The sequence below is a fragment of the Leucopleurus acutus genome, assembly GCF_964270905.1.
Source record: "Leucopleurus acutus genome assembly, chromosome: 1".
NCBI classification, from domain to species: domain Eukaryota; kingdom Metazoa; phylum Chordata; class Mammalia; order Artiodactyla; family Delphinidae; genus Leucopleurus; species Leucopleurus acutus.
In genome coordinates this window covers 153,625,752-153,645,993 of record NC_139142.1, presented here as the reverse complement: position 1 = coordinate 153,645,993, position 20,242 = coordinate 153,625,752, and the positions used below count along the sequence as shown (strand labels likewise).

General features: G+C 40.3%; 1 protein-coding gene across 1 annotated transcript in view; it reads right to left on the bottom strand.

Annotated features, from left to right (window-relative positions):
• Positions 1-19,970, bottom strand: part of TTC23 (tetratricopeptide repeat domain 23) — a 78,630-nt gene extending 58,660 nt beyond the window's left edge. The window contains exons 1-4 of the mRNA XM_082833949.1: positions 19,771-19,970; positions 10,767-10,890; positions 7,654-7,804; positions 7,339-7,464 (exon numbers count right to left, since the gene is read on the bottom strand). Of these exons, the coding sequence (XP_082690075.1) occupies positions 7,339-7,464; positions 7,654-7,804; positions 10,767-10,890; positions 19,771-19,950 (581 nt within the window). The 5' untranslated portion in view covers positions 19,951-19,970. The remainder of the gene's footprint in view (positions 1-7,338; positions 7,465-7,653; positions 7,805-10,766; positions 10,891-19,770) is intronic.
• Between the last annotated feature and the right edge of the window lie 272 nt (positions 19,971-20,242).

Here is a 20,242-nt window from a genome sequence, read left to right as displayed (position 1 = left end):
AAACTACTAAGTGTAAAGTAGATAAGCAACAAGGATGTATTGTACAGCACAGGGAAATTTAGCCATTATTTTGTGATAACTTAAAATGAAGTACAATCTATAAAAATATTGAATCACTATGAAATTAGTTTCAGTCCACCTGAAACTAATATAATATCGGAAATCAGCTATACTTCAACAAAAATAAAAATAGTAAAGCTTTAGAGGATTCAAATAATAGAAAGTAGATAAAGTATATGAAAGTAATCTGTGCCATGTGTTTTTCTGCTTCCCCACATTTAAAAAAATGATTAAAAAAAACAGATTTTGTATAAAGTAAGAGCGTCTCTTCAATCGCAGGAATACAGGATGATGAAGAGTGCCAGGAAAAATCAAATTATTTCCTTCTTTGTTAAATAAGCATAAAACATTCTAGGCACATAGCATTGAATGGGAGGAACTGACAGGAGACATATCTCCTCTGGAGAGCAGTGGGGTGTTTCCTGGAAGTAGGAAAGGGAGAAGGAGGGTTTTGAGCACATGAGCATTTGTCAGAGCCTTTATGCCCAAAAGATAAGTGCAGAGAAAGTGATTCTTTAAAGAAACACTGGGACTTCCCTGGTGGGGCAGTGGTTAAGAATCCACCTGCCAATGCAGGGGACATGGGTTTGAGCCCTGGTCCAGGAAGATCCCACATGCCGCGGTGGAGCAACTAAGCCCATGTGCCACAACTACTGAAGCCCACGTGCTTAGAGCCCATGCTCCACAACAAGAGAAGCCACCACAGTGAGAGGCCCACGCACCACAACAAAGAGTAGCTCCTGCTCGCTGCAACTAGAGAAAGCCCAAAAGCAGCAACAAAAACCCAACACAGCCAAAAAAAAAAAAACACATCTCTAGGTGATGGCATGAACTAAAAAAATAAAAGCTGAGTAGAGCAAGCAAAAGCTAGATTTGGAGGTTATTGACTGGACCAATTAAGGGAGGACAATGGTAAAAGCAAAGGCTATTTACCAAAGTATCAAAAATTCACAATAAAAGCCTTGGGAATGTATTCTGGGAAACATGTGGAACTAAGTAGTATTCCACCATCCTAATGAGGTGATGGCAGGTAGATATAGACACTGCCCCCCTTGCCACTATTTTCTCCATTATCTTCTACCCCCTCCCAGGAAGTACTGGCTAAGGGAGAAACCTCTCCCATGTTCTTTCCTCTCTGGAAAACTTGTGTTAGAATCATTTTCCAAATCTTGTGACTATAATGAATCTAGAGAAAGCAAGACAAAGAAACAAACTCGAGCTTAAAACATATACATGTGTATCTGTATATACACATATCTACATACAGATATATACATATCTGATTTTTAGCTTAGATGGTTCGTAAGAGCAAAGACAAAAAAACAAAATGAAACAAAACAGCCTTCTCAAGTCATAGGAAAAAAAAGTACAGGAAAGAATATAGCAAGACAGGGGCAGTCTTGAAGTACAGTGTCTTATTCTGTGATGTCGGTACTACATGCTTTAAAATCAAATCATTTCTAGGATGAAATGGCAGAAAGGAAAATGCTCAATTAGACAGTAGCAATAATAATAGCTACTTTTTTAGGCCTACCACATACCCAGATGCTTTAATGTAGGGTTCATTTCATTACCACAGCAACCCTCTGGGGGCTGATCATTCCCACCTCAACAGGAGACCAGAAGGAAGGACTTGCCCAGGGTCCTTCAGTTGGGAAGGTTGAATGGAGGCTGACACGAACCAAGAGCGACCTGATTCTAAGGCCATATTGTCAAATATATCATGTCACATACCTTAGAGATACCTGGAAGGTGTCCTGTTGATGCTCTGAGGAGCGTTTACTTATCACAGGCACACTTGAGAGCTAGTTCAGCATAGCAAGCAAGGCCAGGCAAAGTGCTCTCTGGGTAAGCTGTGGAGGACTCCAAAGATGACAAATCAAGCAGTCACAGAGAAAGCTGAGGACAGGTCACATGTTCCAGAGCAGCAGTCTCAATAGGCCATAACCATCATGCCACATAGAAAGATTATTTTAAAAGGGGTGTGTGTGTTGTGTGTGTGTGTGTGTGTGTGTGTGTGTATGTGCACAATGGTGTAGTCCTGCCTTTATAAAGACACTGTCTCTGGGGAATCTATCTACCAGTAACCAGGATAGAAAATAATCCTTAACACTGGAAAAAATTTGCTTGCTTTCACTAGTGACTACCTTGGCCCCATTTGAAAAAACAACTGCACACATAGGAACACAAGATTTGGATTCACTCTCCAAAGTTAATAAATAATTACTGAATGAAGTAGTGCTGGAACAGAGAAGGGCAGGTAGAAGCAATGAAGCTTCAGGCCACAGTTAGGGATGGGAGGCACGGAGCGTGAGTCACCCTGCAGCCCTTATCTGTCAGCCCAAGGAGAAGAGAACTCTCCTAGCCTGATGGGCACCATAAAAGGTGAGGCAGGAGGAGGAAGAGGATGCACTGAAAGATACCCTTTTAAGAGAAACACAAATCCCATGAGAGCTGCCTAAGAAATTATCCTGGTCTTCCACTTCCAAGACCGGGCAAAAGAAAAAGCCCTTGTGGTTGTGAGCATATTTGTAGAAATGTACAAAACCAAAGCCTTGTTACTTTCTAAAGCAGATCAGTTTGGACAAAATATTCACACTTCACTGAGGAAACAAAGTGATTGCATGAAAACCATGCAGTTTAAACATGCATGTTCCAATGAATATCTTACAGTGAAGAATCAGGACGAAAAGAAGCAGTGAAGTTTAAAACAGCTCCCTTAAACACAAAACTGTAGGACAGCTTGGAACATTAACTTAAATTCTTGTTGGGTATTCAGCACATATGCGTACAAGGCCCGCCATCTGCTGACAAGGTTTGGTACTGATAATATGGAAAGCACTCAGGAGGGGTGGATTTTGGCAGAGGATAATTTACTCAATTTTGCAGCAAGTGCTCAACATTAAGTACTTATAACATTAGGTCACAACATATGCAACAAATATCATATCTTGGACCTCATATCTTTATATTTTCTGTTTTACAATATAAGAAGAATACCTACTTCTGGGCAGGAAGAAATTCTGGACTGGTAGCCCCTCCCAGTCACTATTCCCTTCCTCCTCTGTTACATAGACGGAATCATACAGTATGAGTTCTTTTTAGTCTGGCTTCTTTCACAAACATTATGTTTGTGGGAGTCATCCGTCATGTTAAGCATAGGAGTTGTTTCATTATTTTCTTTGTATGAACAGATCACAATTTATCTACTCTACTGCTGATGAACATTTGGATTGTTTCCAGTCCTTGGCTATTACAAATAACATGTAGCTTTGGACATTCTTGGCTGTGTCTTTTGGTGAACATATGTATGCATTTCTGTTGGGTGTATATTTGGGAGTGATACTGCTGGGTCATAGGGTATTCAAACATTTAAACTTAGTAATAATGCCAGTTTTCTAAAGTAGTTATACCAAATATATTCTAAACAACCACATATGAGAGCACTATATACTTGCCAACTTGATGTTATTAGGCTTTTAAAAATTTTAGCAATATTAGTGGAAATGTAGTAGTATCCTATGACTTTAATTTTCATTTCCCTGGTGACTGATGAGAAGAATGTCATTTAATATCTTTTTAGTTATGTGGGTATCCTTTCTTGTGAGAAGTCTCTTGCCAGGGAGTTCCCTGGCAGTCCAGTGGTTAGGACTTGACACTTTCACTGCCATGATTCAATCCCTAGCTGGGGAACTAAGATCCCGCAAGCCACAGGGCCCGGCCAAAAAAAAAAAAAAAAGTCTCTTGTCCACTTTTCTATTCAGTTGTTTGTCTTTGTTTCATTGATATATAGGAGTTCTTTACAGATTCTAGACATGAGCCCTTTGTCAATTATATGTATTACAAATATCTTCTTCCTCTTTCTTCTTGTCTGTGGTATGAAACATATGGTGATTTAAGTATAAAACAATATAGCATCAAGCAGAAGGGAAGAGAGAATTAACATACTCAAAGTCCCTTACATTGTCCAGAAAGTGGTTAACTGACTAATTGCATTAGAGTGTAATAGGTCAGGGATACAAGCGACATATTCTATGGTAATCACTAGAAGAAAAATAAAATAATGTATAACTTACCAGTTAATAGATAGGGAAAGGGATGACAAAAGTATTTGACTAAACTAAAGGAAGGCAAGAAAGAAGAAAGCAAGGAACATAAAACTGGTAGGACAAAAGGAAATTTAAAAACTCAAATATATCAGTAATTAAAACAAAAAAATATGAAGATTGAAAATTAAGAGATAGAAAAAGGTATTATAGGAAAATTGTTACCAAGAGAGCTAAAATATCAATTTTAATATCAGGCAAAATAGATACAGACATAAGGGACAAAGAAGAACAATATATACTCACAAATAAAATAACAGATTAAGAAGACAGGCTGTTTAATTCTACTCCCACCCAACAGAATATATCAGAATATATAAAAAAATGACTGGCAGAATCATGGGAAGCTATAAATGGATCAATAATTATAGTTCGAAATTTAAGTACACTTACCTTAAAAGCTAATGTATCAAATTGGCAAAAGGTAAAAATATATATAAATCTGAGTAACAGAATTAATAAAGTTACCCTAATACAGATTTATTAGAACCTTAAGCACAACAGGTAAAGAATACAATTTCCTTTTGTAGCACACTTGGAACATTCACAAAAATTGACTATGGACTAGGTCACAAAGGAAGCTTCAGTAAATTTCAGAGAGTTGATACTATACAAATATGTTTCTGCCCACAATGCAGTAAAATTAAAAATCAGTAACATCAGAATATCTTGAAAGAACCCCATATATATGCAAACTAGAACACATATCATTTGAATAATATCTGGATTAAAGAGTAATTTATAAACTAAGTTATGTGAGTGATAGTGCTACATGTTAAAACATGTGGGATAGGTTAAAGCAAGACTCACATGGACATTTTGGAGAATATCTTTAATATTTGGGTGGGAAACTCTCAAAGCATAAATCATAAGGTTAAAATTAATGGATTTGACTCTAGAAAAATTAAGTTCCATGCCATGAAGAACACCATAGACAAAATTAATAAATGAGTGATAGATATAAGAAAATATTTGTAATATTGCTAATTTATAATATATAAGGAAATCTCAATTATCAATAAGAAAAGCACAGGAAACTCCAAAAGAAAAATGAGAAAGAATGCTAACAGGCTATTCACAGAAGGGGAATCCAATGGCTAAGCAGTATATGAAGAGGTACTCAAACTCACTAATAAGAGAAACATAAGTAAATTGAAAAGTAATTAAATAGTACATATATGCATCAAGGCGGCAAAGGTTAGAAAGACCAACAATGCCAAACATTGTTGGGGATGTGAGAAAACAGGAACCCACGTGCCCCACAAGTGGGAATGCAGATGGGTGTAGCAATTGGCCAGTGTGTGGTGAACTTGAAGTATGAGTGCACCCTGTGACCATGCAATCCTACCCTTAGAGTATAAACTCAGAAAAGTCTCTCTGAGCCTCCTAAGTGGAGCTGCACAAGGATGTTCATGGCAGCACCATTGTGGGAGCTGGGAGCTGGGGATGAGCTGAATGCCCACTGCTAGGAGGACAGACAAGCACAGGATGGCAGATGCATTCTATGGAGCACAACAAAGCAGCCAGCAGCAACAACTAAAAACAGCGCTGAGTGGACAAAAGTGAGAAACAGAGTGAGACACATACTGCAAATTTATATAAACCTAAAACATATAAATACAGAAAACAATGCTATTTATTATTCAGAGATACATATTTAAAGACATAAATCATCGTTTAAAAAGGTTATCTATGATCTGTATGTGACAGAATGAGAGTAAGGATCAGAGATGGAAGGAAAAAATCAATTTAAAAAAGCATATCAGGGACTTTCCTGGTGGCGCAGTGGTTAAGAATCCGCCTGCCAGTGCAGGGGACATGGGTTCGAGCCCTGGTCCGGGGAGATCCCACATACCGCGGAGCAAGTAAGCCCGTGCACCACAACTACTGAGCCTGCACTCTAGAGCCTGCAAGCCACAACTACTGAGCCCTCGTGGCACAACTACTGAGCACTCGTGCCACAACTACTGAAGCCCACGTGCCTAGAGCCCGTGCTCCGCAACAAGAGAAGCCACCTCAATGAGAAGCCCGCGCACCACAATGAAGAGCAGCCCCCCACCCTTCCCGCAACTAGAGAAAGCCTGCACGCAACAACAAAGACCCAACTCAGCCAAAAATAAATAGATTAATTACTTTTTTAAAATGTTAAAAAAAAAAAGTGTACCAAAGGTTTGCATGGACTGATGAATTCTCTGCACTTCATATCCAAAAACACTCCCAAATAAACAAATTAACAAGAGTGGACTTATGATCACAAAAATATCTTTAAAAGCATGAGTCAAAGTTAGTCCTTCCCAGCTCCCATTCATATGGAAGCATTAGGTGTGCTCCTTCAGGGCCCTTTCCTTCTTAAAATGAGTCCATTGGGTCCCTGAGTTCTCTTGGGAATCAACCTATACGTATAGTCTGATTATTAATTTACACTGAATTCTTCCAGGCTTGGTTAAAGGCTGCCGCGTAGGTCTGCTGGGGATTCTCTGCCTCTTCTAGAATAGACCTTTCTCTGCCCTCTTCCTCCCACAAACACATCCTTCCAAAGAGTGGGTACATTCTCTGTCACCCCACTGCTCTGGGGAATTGGCTTGGAGTTGGCCTTTGGAGAGGGATAAATGTGCTGACCACCCAAGGCCCCTTCTCCCTCAGGCTCCAGCCACTATATCTCTTCCACCTGGATTTATTTGGTGAGTGTGGGTTGGGGGTAGGGAGAACAAGGAACAATCTTCTCATTCTCATGGATTCAGATATCTCTAAGATCTTTCTCCTTTGAGTCCTTAATCGTAAAATCAATGTATTGAAATATTTTAGACTAGAACAGTAGGGGAAAAAAGGAAGATGGGGGTGTGGGGAGGGGAGGGAAGGAAACAAGGGCAGGAGGAGAGGGGCAGGGAGAGCAGGCAAGAAATAGAAAGTCAAGAGAATGACATCAGGACTCTAGGACCCAGGGGTGGGTATGAGAGCACTACACATTTAGTGAAGAGTGCCACTGACGTACATGCCTTGGTTGTGGCTGCTCTGATGTGACTGTCGTCCTCCTCTTTTAATTCTGGACAATGGCCATGGAGAAGCCACCGACACAGCACCATGCAGAAGCTCCTCCTGCCTGAAGACAGAGTCTTCTGGCAAAGAACCTCCAGGAATCACGTATACAAAAAGTCCTAAACTGAAAACTTACTGTGCAAATGACAATTTGATCTGCGTTTGAATTTCTATCCATTCTTCCTTTATAATCCTTCCACATTGCAGCAGCTCCTTTGAAAGTCTCTCTGCTTTTGTCAAATTCTCTGAAGCTTCCTTAAACCTGAGTTGTGTTCAGGAAACTTTACACTTGGTGCTACATTCTGGGGCCCTAGTTCCTGGATATCCTTGGCTCTCATACTTCCCATCACCCTTCCTGAGTCACCTGTCATCTTTTGATTTGGCCTTAAAAATTAACTATAAGCATTATGAACGGTATTTCTATTTGTAAAGATTAGAGGCAAAAGGATACTTTTGAAGGGAGAGTAAGGCTCTCCCCATGGTATGGAATAACTCAACCGAACACTTGAAAACATCTGTATTGTCATTGTAGGGATGCACAATGGAGTTGGTGAGGATTTCTTTGGCTTTTTCTGCATGTTGTTTTGCTTGCAGTGACAGTCCTGTGGACAAAGAAAAAGAAGTCTCAGTTTCTCTTTCATTTCAGCTGGACAGGAATATAGTCATCTCTGGCCAGGGAATCTGATGAGGTCTCCTTCATATATCATCAAGTGGCACATGGAGATATATCGGGACAGCATGAAATACGATCATGACTATAAGAAACAAAGAAGTGTTTCACACCTAGGACTCAAGGTAAAAAATTTTTCCCACAATGGTCTTTTTAGAAATAATCAGAATGAGCAGGAATTCAACAGCTTTGAAACTTCACCAATATCAGATGTAAAATGTTATGAATAATTATAAAAAAACAAACGGAATACAAAGACTACAGCATTCTGGGAAGGAAATAAAATATTCATGAATTTTAATCCTGGCTTTGTGACAGCAATCTTAATGAAATACTAAAAATTCTGAATCTTCTGCTCACCCATCCATAATCATAACTTTAGAGAGTTATTTTAACATAATACAAATATGACGATATCTATAAAAACTGACAAACAATTCCAATGAGGTAAGGGGCTGATGTGCTACAATCTCTTATTTCTATGTGGTAATAGACTGAGATGAATCAAATGAAGTTTAAAAACAGTTACTACCAAGAACTAATTCCTGGTGGGTTCCAGCGTTCTTCCATTGGCGTATTCATTTGTGGTAAAGGTGACACTGAGGATCACTATTTAGGTCTCAGGTTTTTTCATTTTCCCATATCCCCATCTTCTTCCCCACAATGACACAGCCTTCCACCCACATCCTAATACTCCTGGTCTTACGTTCTTCATTACATGGAATTGTATCTCAAATCTCTAAAAAGAGCTGTCAAATTATGAAATTCATTCTGTTCCTATGTCTATAAAACAGAATATATTTTCTGAGGGAGAAAATCCAGGGTATGCTATTCCTATAGGAACACTTACAGAATTTTGTCTTGTTTTTTTTAAAAGTACACAATCAACCTACCAGAAATTTATTAGTGCCAATAATGTATGCAACATTATAAAAGACATGATGAATTCTGGTCCATTTCCTCAAGAAACTTGAACTCAGTCTACAAGAGGCAGCATGGGTTGAGGTTCAAGAACACTAGCTCTGAAATCAGATTGCTCAGAGTGAATTCCCTGCTCCACCACTTACCTGAAATGTTGGCCCCAGCTTCCTCGACTGTAGACAGGGATAATAACATTACCCACCTCATAGCACTGTAGTGAAGATTGAAGGAAATTATACATGGAAAATAGCATGGTGCCTGGCACTCAATAAGACCTTAATAAATAGTAGATACTGCTTTTACTTTAAATTGAGAAAGAAAGACTATAATGCAGAAAGGTAGCAGACTGTAGAAGAAAAACATCGTTAAAAAAAAAATCCCTGATGCTAGGACACTGGTACTGGCAACCAAAATCCTAGGTCTGAGTCTCAGATCAGCTATCTATTAACAGTGTGACCTGAGGCAAGCTGTTTCAATTAAAAATAGTTGTTTCCTCTGAATCTAGAAAATAGGGGGTATAAGGGTATGGTTTGAACTAGATGATCTCCAACATCCCCTCTGGCTCTAATAGTCTTTTTTTTTTTAATTTTATTTATTTATTTATTTATATTTATTTTTTGGCTGTGCTGGGTCTTCATTTCTGTGCATGGGCTTTCTCTAGTTGCGGCGAGCGGGGGCCACTCTTCATCACAGTGCACGGGCCTCTCACTGTCGCGGCCTCTCTTGTTGCAGAGCACAGGCTCCAGTCGCACAGGCTCAGTAGTTGTGGCAAACGGGCCTAGTTGCTCCGCGGCATGTGGGATCCTCCCAGACCAGGGCACGAACCCGTGTCCCCTGCATTGGCAGGCAGACTCTCAACCACTGCGCCACCAGGGAAGCCCCTCTAATAGTCTTTGATCTAACAGGTAGGAGCAATCTATAATCAGATTTGGCTAAATTTATTGGGTGGCAATTGTGTGCTTAGCATTGTGGTGTTTTTCACTTCTGTTTGTTTATTTATTCACTGGGCCAATCCTGGGAAGTCAGTGCCATCATATCATCTCATTAACATCACTTTTCAATTGAAGAAATGGAGTACAGCGATGTACTCTTGTCCTAGGTTGCCAGTCCATGTTTTTGCCTTCTCTGCATCCACTCTCCCTTCCCCTGTTTTCTTTTGAGGATGCCCAGCCCCTGCACACTCAGTCCTTGTGATTTAGCCAACGCCAGCCTCTCCCCAAGGATCCAATGGAGCCAAAAGGCAGGTCTAGCCAATCAGACTTTTTCTTGTCTTTGGCATACAACCCACATCAGCCCAATAAGAATCCCCAAACCCTGAGATTTTGGAGGAGAGACACTCTTTTTTTCCTGGGAATGCTGAGGAGGGAAACCTAAAGCCGCTGGCAACCTTGCTGCCACCACGTGGGCAAAGTTTGGCTAAGAATGGAGCCAATACAGAGAAGAACAGAGTCAAGTGGTGCGAAAAGGGAGGAACGGAAATCTGATCACACTGTTTGAAAACGTGGATCTGGCTAAGTCTACAGTAAGTTTTACCCCTGGATTTTTAAGTGTATGGGCCAATGAATTACCTTTTGTTTATTGCCAGCTTGATTTAGCCTCTTATTTTTTTTGGGGGGGGGGTTTCACTTATAGGCAAGAGACTTTCCATCAATACATATGTGAATGGATCCTATTTTAGGCCTCAACTCTATGCCCTGGGCCATTTCTACAATGCCTTCAAAGCTAACAAGTTAATTATCTCCCAAGAACTACTTTTAAGATCATAAAAAACAAAGCTCAGAGGGCTAAAATCTTCCTTCTCTTTTGTACATATTGTATTAAAAAATCTTATTGACTCTTTGTGAGAGGAAATAGTTCTCAATGTGTAGAGAGGAGAATGTCCAAGAAATCCTGATCCTTCTAAAGTTAAGTCAAATTTGAGGAAAAGAGCAGAAACCAACCAGCCAATCCTCCTCAGCTTGAGGCAGACTCACCTTTCAGCTGGAGGTAGCCCTGAGCCAGGTTAATATGCGCCTCGGCCAGTTTCCAGTGTGAGTCACCATAGCAGATCCTCGTCAGCGCCACACAGCGCACAAGCTCCTGGAGAGCCTGTTTATACTGGAGGAAGGGGAAATGGGCTCACCAGTTAGACAGCAAAGCACAAAATCAACTTGTATTTTTATCCATTCAATATACACTTATTGAGTGTTGATTATGGGCCGGGCATGATTTTAAGGACTTGTGATACATTAGAGAATAAAACAAAGATCTGTCTTGGATGGCAGGATATTCATCAGGTCGGGTGAAATAGACAATATACATAAAAAAACCAGTAAAATTTATAGTACATTTAAAGTTATAGTAAATAGTGAAAAACGTTATGGAGTAAAGACGCTGCCCTTTGATGAACAGCTACTACATATTCAGGTACAACAAGTGGGCGAATGGTGATACTTTTCAAATAATGCCCATTAGTTCTCAATTCCAACACCTTCTTTAGCAGCTGGGATATTAGCACAGCAAATGAGGTCAGCAGGACTTTACAAACAGATTTCATTAAGGGATTAAAGCACATTTTCATCTGGAGCCAGGACAAAGAGAATAGCGAACCATGGATTCTAGCTCCAGGTCAGCTTAGAACAGCAATACACTCAAAGCAAGACTGGTAGTTTTAAAATACAGCTCCAAAATTCTTTGATACTCCTTCCATACAGAGATGGTGGTCTATGTCCCCTTTTCCTTGAATCTGGGTTTTATGACTGTTTGGCTAAAAGAACATGGAGGAAATGATGCAGTGCCACTTTTTAGACCCAGTTCTTTTTTTTTTTTTTTAAATATTTTACTTATTTATTTGGTTGCACCGGGTCTTTGTTGCGGCAGGCAGGCTCCTTAGTTGCGGCTTGCCAGCTCCTTAGTTGCAGCACTTGGGCTCCTCAGTTGTGGCATGCGAACTCCCAGCTGCTGCATGCATGTGGGATCTAGTTCCCTGACTAGGGATCAAACCCGGGCCCCCTGCATTGGGAGCGTGGAGTCCCAACCACTGTGCCACCAGGGAAGTCCTAGACCCAGTTCTTAAAGAACTGGCAGCTTCCACTTTTTACTCACTCTTGGAACTTGTTATGGGCTGAATTGTGTCTCCCACCTCCAAATTCATATGTTGGAGTCCTAAGTACTTCAGAATATAACTGTATTTGGAGAGATGGCCTTTAAAGAGGTGAATAAGGTAAAATGAGGCTGTCGGGATGGGGCCCTAATCTAATATGACTGGTGTCCTTGTAAGAAGAGAAAGGGACACTAGGAATGGGCACACACAGAGAAACACGTTGTGAGGACGCAGAGGGAGTCAAGGAGAGAGCCCTCTGAATAAAATCAACCCTGCCAACACCTTGACCTTAGACTTCTAGGCTCCAGAACTGTGAGAAAATAAACTTCCTTTGTTGAAGCCAGCCAGTCTGACGTATTTTGCCATAGCAACCCCAGAAGACTAGTAACCTGACCACCATTCCATGAGGAAGCCTAAGCGGCCCCACGGAGAGGCCTACATGGAAATGTGTTGGTGGCAGCATCAATCGGTCAACCGCAGGACTATGCCACCCTGCCATCAGATTCTCCACACGTGTTGAGCCCAGCTGATGCTGCATGGAGCAGAGCTGACCAGATCTCACTGAGCTCTGCACAAATTGTGCATTCATGAGCAAAATAAATGGTTGTTTTTGTTTTATGCCACTAAGTCTTAGAGTGTGATACAGTAATAGAGAGCTGGAATAGCAAAAGAGGAGGTGGGAGGTACAAAGCTGAAGGGGGCAAAGCAGAGGAAGAACTGTAAGAACAAGGACAGAGTTGTGGAAAAGACCCAGCAAAAGACCCAGTACACTCCCAACCCCTACTCCCCCGGTCAATGCCTAAGCTCAAAGGACCTGCACTTCCACAAAGTTCCCATGTGAGTTAGAAACACTTTCACCTTGAAACAACATTCCTCTTGACAAAAAATTCATACCCAGACAGTTGACCACAGGACAGTTGCTTTTCTGACCTAGCAAGAGAGGCTGGGGAACACTGTGCTCACTCCATAGTGATGAAGGAAGATGGAGGTGTGGCTTTTGCCTATAGTAACATTTTTCTTATTACAAAAGTAATACATGCTCATTATCAAAATACAGGTGAGCAAAAAAAATAAAAAATCACCTGCCATCTCACCCCTTAGAGACAACTAGGCAGCTAAATTTCTCTCTATCCTTCATTCCTATGAATCTATCTATACATATTATTTCCTTTTAAAATTAGGCTTATAAGCTACATATAGGTTTGCAACTTTTCACAATTTGTGAACATTTCTCCATGTCATCTTCTATGATAATAATTTTTTATGGCTGCATAGTATTTTATTGTATGGATATATTATAAGTGAGTTACTCAACCAATAGCTATTCAGCACTTAGGTTGTTTTAAAATTTTTTCTCTCTGAGCATCCTGTGTGGATAGATTTGCTCATATCCGTAAGCATTTTCTTTTTCTTTTTTTTTATAGCATTCTTTTTTTTATAGATATAAATGTATTTATTTTATTATTTATTTTTGGCTGCATTGGGTCTTTGATGCTGCATGCGGGCTTTCTGTAGTCGCGGCGAGCAGGGGCTACTCTTTGTTATGGTGCACAAGCTTCTCATTGTGGTGGCTTCTCTTGTTGTGGAGCACGGGCTCTAGGCGCGCAGGCTTCAGTAGTTGTGGCATGTGGGCTCAGTAGTGTGGCTCGCGGGCTCTAGAGCACAGGCTCAGTAGTTGTGGCACATGGGCTTAGTTGCTCCGTGGCATGTGGGATCTTCCCGGACCTGGGCTCGAACCTGTGTCCCCCTGCATTGGCTGGAGGATTCTTAACCACTGCGCCACCAGGGAAGCCCCATAAGCATTTTCTTAGAATGAATTCCAATGTGACAATAGGGTAAAGGATGTGCAAAATCCTGAGGCTTTGCTAGAGTTTGCTGGAGTGCTTCCTTGAGAGGCTGCTTCCATCCACACCTCCCTTACAGCACCGTATGTGAGCAGGGAATGCCCCTTACACAGAGCCAAGCACTAGTTGGGGTCTAACTTGCCAGTTTGTCAGTTAACTCATTTCTCCTTGTTTTAGTTTGTATTTTTTTTTCCGCAAAGCTAGTGAGGCTGAACATCTTCATGTGTTTATTGGCTTTCTGTAGTTCTTCTTTTGGGAAACATCTATTTATTGCCTCTAGAGACAGGAAGTTTAGGGAATGGCTTCCTTGAAGACACACAGCAAATGAATACAGTGTATGAGAAAGAAAGAAATGATGAAAACATTGAGAAGTCTAGATAGACAGTTTGACAAAAAGAGAGGAGGATCTGATCTGATGGTGAATCTGTCCCAACCACAAGTTTCCAAGGAAGGGCTATATGCAGTCTGAGAGTCAGCCTCCCAGATCAGAGCCTTGGTCCTCACTACCTGCATCGGGGACCAGGGCACAGAAAGAGCAGCCTGTCCTCCCTCTGCTTTCATATTTGCTAGGATGTGTAGTCCAGATACTGCCTTTTGATTTTCCAACCTTTATCCTGCCAGTTCCAGTGGCTTTAGCCAACAGGCATGGGTAGCAGGTAGACAGAAGAGAAGCATCAGTAGGAAGAAAATTTCAGAACTGGGATGAGCCTTGGAAATAATCTAGTCTGATCACTTCAATTTAAAGAAGAAATGTAAGGCCAGAGAGGTGAGATGATTTATCACCGAGTGGTAGAGTCGGAACTCACAGTCAAGCTCCTTGATGCAAAGTCCAGATCTCTTCCCACAACATCATTCTTGAGTTACCTGAATTTCTTAAACTTCTTAATATTAAAATATGCAACTCTGAGGATCAGTAAGTCTGGCCATACATATTTTAAAATGGGTATTTAATACCCAGATCTTGGTGTCTAAATATCAATGCTATTCTCTTCTAAGGGGAACCAGCATTCCCTGAATCCACAGCTGGAGCAGGGAAATACAAGATGAACCTGAAAAATCTGATTGTGTCGGAAGTTAAGGAAAGAATCATGGGAACATATCAAGGACTCAGAAGCCAGCTTGAAGGGGCTCCCTCTGGCAAATACAAAATAATTTAAGTTTTGACGACAATAATGGATTGTAACATATTTGTAAAATAGGATTTCTTGAACCCACAGTGATATAAATAAATGAACAATAAAGTGTGAAGAAGGAAAAGCTCTTCCTCATAAAAAGAATGCCAACAAACAAATGTTGAAAGAATGCTGAAGTCAGAGAATCACCATTTGACAAACATCGTAGTAATAGTTAATTCAGGTGAGAATCATCAATGGATGCTATAAACTAGGGGGTGAAGTTTTAATGAGGAATAGGATGTGTTCACAGTATCAATGAATCTCCCCACAAAATATTAATTACAAAGGGAAGAATAATAATTCTACAGTGAAAAAACCTGCCAGATAGCTCCTTAACCAAGCGATCAAATTTAGCCTCATAGTAATGAGACAAACGACATCGTACACCTCCTAATATGATGCACTGAGAAGGGCCCTATGTCAGGTCTGTGGGATTTCTGCCCCAAATGCATAATCTGAATCTAATCATAAGGAAACACATGACAAATTCAAATTGGGAGGTATTCTACAAAATAATTGGAGTGTATATTTGTGGCCCCTGCCAAATTCATATGTTGAAGCCCTAACTCTCACTGTAGTATTTGGAGATAGGGCCTCTAAGGCTGTAATTAGGGTCAAATGATGTTATAAAGGTGGGGCCCTGATCAATAGGATTAGTGCACTTATAAGAAGAGATACCTTTCTCTCCCCCTTCCTCCACACGCACAAAGAAGAGGTCATGTGAGGACACAGCTAGAAGGTGGTGGTCTGCAACCCAAGGGGAGAGCTCTCACCAGACGCCAGCCCTGCTGGCACCTTGATCTTGGACTTCCAGTCTCCAGAACTGCGAGGAGTACATTTCTGTTGTGTAGGCCACCCAGTCTGTGGTATTGTATTACAGTAGCCCAAACAGACTAATACAGTACTTTTCACAAATACTAAGATTGTGAAAGACAAAGATAGCCTAAGTAACTGCTCTAACTGTTGACTATAGTCAACATGACTTCATGGATTGGACCATGGCTGATTTTTTTTCTATAAAAGATATTATTGAGATAATTTGAGAAATATGGGTAATGTTTGTAGATTAGATAATAATATATATCAATATTAATTGCCTAATTTCAATCATTGTACTATGGTTATGTAGGAGAATATCCTTTATTCTTGGGAAATAGGCACTGACGTATTTAGGGGTAAAGGATCATACATTTGTAACTTACTCTCAGATATTCAGAAAAATAATGACAGAGAGAGAGAGTAAGAAATAAAGAAATAAAGTAAATGTTAACAACTGGTATATCTTGTAACTTTTCTGTAAGTATTTTAAAATAAAATTTTAAAATACTTTCTGTAAGTATTTTAAAATAAAAAATTACCAAAGAATGGTATTTTAAGAAGCAAATTATGTCATATTAATACTTTCCTAAAAACATTAAGGCTTCCTAGAGCACTTAACTTAGACCCGCAAGGCAGGTAAGGCCTCTCCAACTACATTTCATGTCAGCCTGAGGCTTCCTATCATCACTTCAAACATAGTCATGCTCATGCCAAACTTATAAATTTTATGGCTGCTGTTCCCTCTCCCTAGAACTCCTTTTCCTCAGCTCCTCCATGTTGGCTCCTTCTCTTCTTTAGGTGTCAGCTAAGATGTCACCGCCTCAATGAGGCCCTCCCTTACCTAAGATAGGCCCACTCTGTTTCCTCCATAGCACTTAGCACAATCTCTACTTCACTGGTTTATTTACAATGTCCCCTCAGCTCCATGAGGGCAGGCAAGCTGTTTGTCCTGTTCACTGCTGAATCCAAGGATTCCTCATCTGAACGGCAGAACACAAAAAATGCTTTGATATCATTCTAGATGCATAGAAGAGAAGTTAATTCTTTATATACACCAAATGCAGATGGCCAACAGACACATGAAAAGATGCTCAACATCACTAATTATTAGAGAAATGAAAATCAAAAGTACAATGAGGTATCACCTCTCACCAGTCAGAATGGCCATCATCAAAAAACCTACAAACAATAAATGCTGGAGAAGGTGTGGAGAAAAGGGAACCCTCATACACTGTTGGTGGGAATGTAAATTGATACAGCCACTATGGAAAACAGTATGCAGGTTCCTTAAAAAACTAAAAATAAAACTACCATATGACCCAAAAATCCCACTACTGGGCATATACCCAGAGAAAACCATAATTCAAAAAAACTCATGCACCCCAATGTTCATAGCAGCACTATTTACAATAGCCAGGACATGGAAGCAACCTAAATGTCTATCAACAACCTAACTGTCTATCTTCTTTATCCAGCAAATGGATAAAGAAGATGTGGCACATATATACAATGGAATATTACTCAGCCATAAAAAAAATAAAATTGGGTCATTTGTAGATACATGGATGGACCTAGAGAGTGTCATACAGAGTGAAGTAAGTCAGAAAGAGAAAAGCAAATATCGTATAATAACACATATATGTGGAATCTAGAAAAATGGTATAGATGATCTTATTTGCAAAGCAGAAATAGAGGTAGAAACGTAGAGTACAAACGTATGGATACCAAGGGGGAAAGGGATGGGGTGGGAGGAATTGGGAGACTGGGATTGACACATATACAGTATTGATACTATGTACAAAATAGACAACTGATGGGAACATACTGTATAGCACAGGGAACTCTACCTAATGCACTGTGGTAACCTAAATGGGAGGGAAGTCCAAAAGGGAGGGGATATCTGTACATGTATGGCTGATTCATTTTGTTGTGCAGTGGAGGCTAACAAAACATTGCAAAGCAGCCATACTCCAATACAAATTAATAATATATATATATATACACACACACACACACACACACACACCAAATGCCTTAGGGCATTAAGGCTTAGTTCTCTTGCAGACCTCTGGTTGAGAAAGGCTGCCAGCTGAGGCCGACATAGCACCCAGCCTGGCACATAGTAGGTACTAAATAAATATCTGCTGCATAATGAATAAGCACACCTTCTCTCTATAATCCTGGTCTTCTTCCTGTATTCATTACAATAACAAAGGGCTCTGACAAGCCTTGGGTCACCTAGGCTGGCTGAGCCCTAAGTCAGGAATTGCACACACCCCTCTCTGGCTCACTCTTGCCTCTCCAACCCCTATGTCCCCCCAAGTTACCAGGTTTCATTGATTCATATTTCCAAATTCTTATCAAAAGATCTCAGCATTTTGCAACTAGAGATTATCATACTAAGTGAAGTAAGTCAGAAAGAGAAAGACAAATACCATATGATATCACTTATGTGTGGATTCTAAAATATGACACAAATGAACCTATCTATGAAACAGAAACAGAATCACAGACATAGAGAACAGACAGGTGGTTGCCAAGGGGAAGGGGACTGCGGGAGGGATGGACTGGGAGTTTGGGATTAGCAGATGCAAACTAATATATATAGAATGTATATATATTTATATATAGAGAGAAAAAAATATATATATAAAACAAGGTCCTACTGTATAACACAGAGAACTATAATCAAGATCCTATGATAAACCATAATGGAAAAGAATATTAAAAAAAGAATGTCTATATATGAATAACTGAATCACTTTGCTGTATAGCAGAAATTAACACAACATTGTAAAAAAATACTTCAAATAATAAAAAAAAAAGATCTCAGCATTTCTACTGACTCTGCCATATTTCAGGCCCTTGCCAGGATTATTGCAAATATCCTGCAAACTAGTCCTCCTCCTCCAGTTTACCTCCCTTCTCTTCCTCCACCACCCAGTTATCTGAGGTCTGAGGGATCATTCCAGACACTCAGACTTGCTCATGACCCTCTTCTGCTTATAATCCTATGACAGTCTCCAGCACTCTGAGAAGAAAATCTAAACTTTTCCTGGGTGTTGAACACCTTCTGGTCCCAGCTCCTGTTCAAAATCCAACCTCATTTGCTGCCCTGTGTAACTAAAGTCTCCATCCCAGATAGTTCCATATAGTTCCCCAAGCAGCCTGTGCACCCTCAGACCCACAACTCTTGCCCTTCTGCCACCTCTGCCCAGAACGCTATTGTCCTCTCTCCTACCTGGGGCCAGCTCCTAAGTACTGTTATCAGTGCAGTCCAAATAACTCCCATCCCAAGAAGCATGCCTCAAGTGCTGTCCCTCCTCCAACTCCAGCCCATCCCTCCTCCCCTCACTCCCCATGCTTTGCATCTATACCACCTAAGCTTGTGTTTGTCACAGAACTTAGGCTGATTACCATTATCCATCTATCTCCCCAACCAGACCATGAATCCCTCTGAGGCAGAGGCTGTAGCTTTCCCATCTGTGCCTCCAGCACTTGCACAGCACCTGGCACACATTAGGTATACAGTAAATTTTGTGAATAAATGGACAAATAGGGTCTGACACATAAGAGGTGGTAGCGAAATACATATTGAATGAATGAGTAAATGAATAAAACTTTGAAGAGAGATGGGAAAGAAGTATACAGAGAACAAGATTAGGAACCTAAGAAATATAAGCTCCACAGAGCAGAAACTTCACCTGCTTTGTCCTGTATTCCAGTGCCTAGACCTGGCACACAGGAGGAGCTCAATAAATATTTACTGATTGATGGAAAATGACTGTAGTAGGTCAAATCACAACCAGTCAGTCTAGTGTACACTTGTCAGAGGTCAGGGAAAACTTGTTTGTTCATTTGTGCACTCATTCAGCAAACATAATGTTGACTGTGCCAAGTGCTGGGCTTGGAGTCCTGAGGTACTACACCCACTCACACTATGAAAAAGGCACTGTCATATTTTCTCTTGTACCAAACTCCTGAGAGTAGGAATGCAACCTAAAGTATCCTACTTCTCAATTACCAGAGTACAGGTATAAAAAGAAAGGCTCCTTACCTCATGACTGCTAGAATAGGACTTTGCTTTCTCTTCACAGAGGTGGAGTTTCTCTCGAGGAGGCTGAAACAGTGCTGTCTGAGGCAGCTTGTTTTGGAGCATTTTTCTAGGTGTTATGCTGACGGCAGCAACAATTTCTTCCAGGTGGTTGGATATGTGAGTTTCCTGTGATTCTTGCATATTTTTATATACATTATCCTCTAATTTTAAAATAAGGAAACGAAGGTGTTAATGGTAATTTCCATAGCTACTTTTAGAAATACACATTTTTTTCTAGAAATTGAGACTAGAATCTAAGAAAATTTCAACACTATACTCATGACTTCTTTGAAATAAGTAGCATTCTATCCAAAAAGATCCTAGTGGCTAGTACTAACTTCTTTCAGACTGATTTCAAGTTTTAACTAGACCAAACATTCTTTGTTCTCACTCTATATTACATGTATATATATGTATATGTGTATACACACAT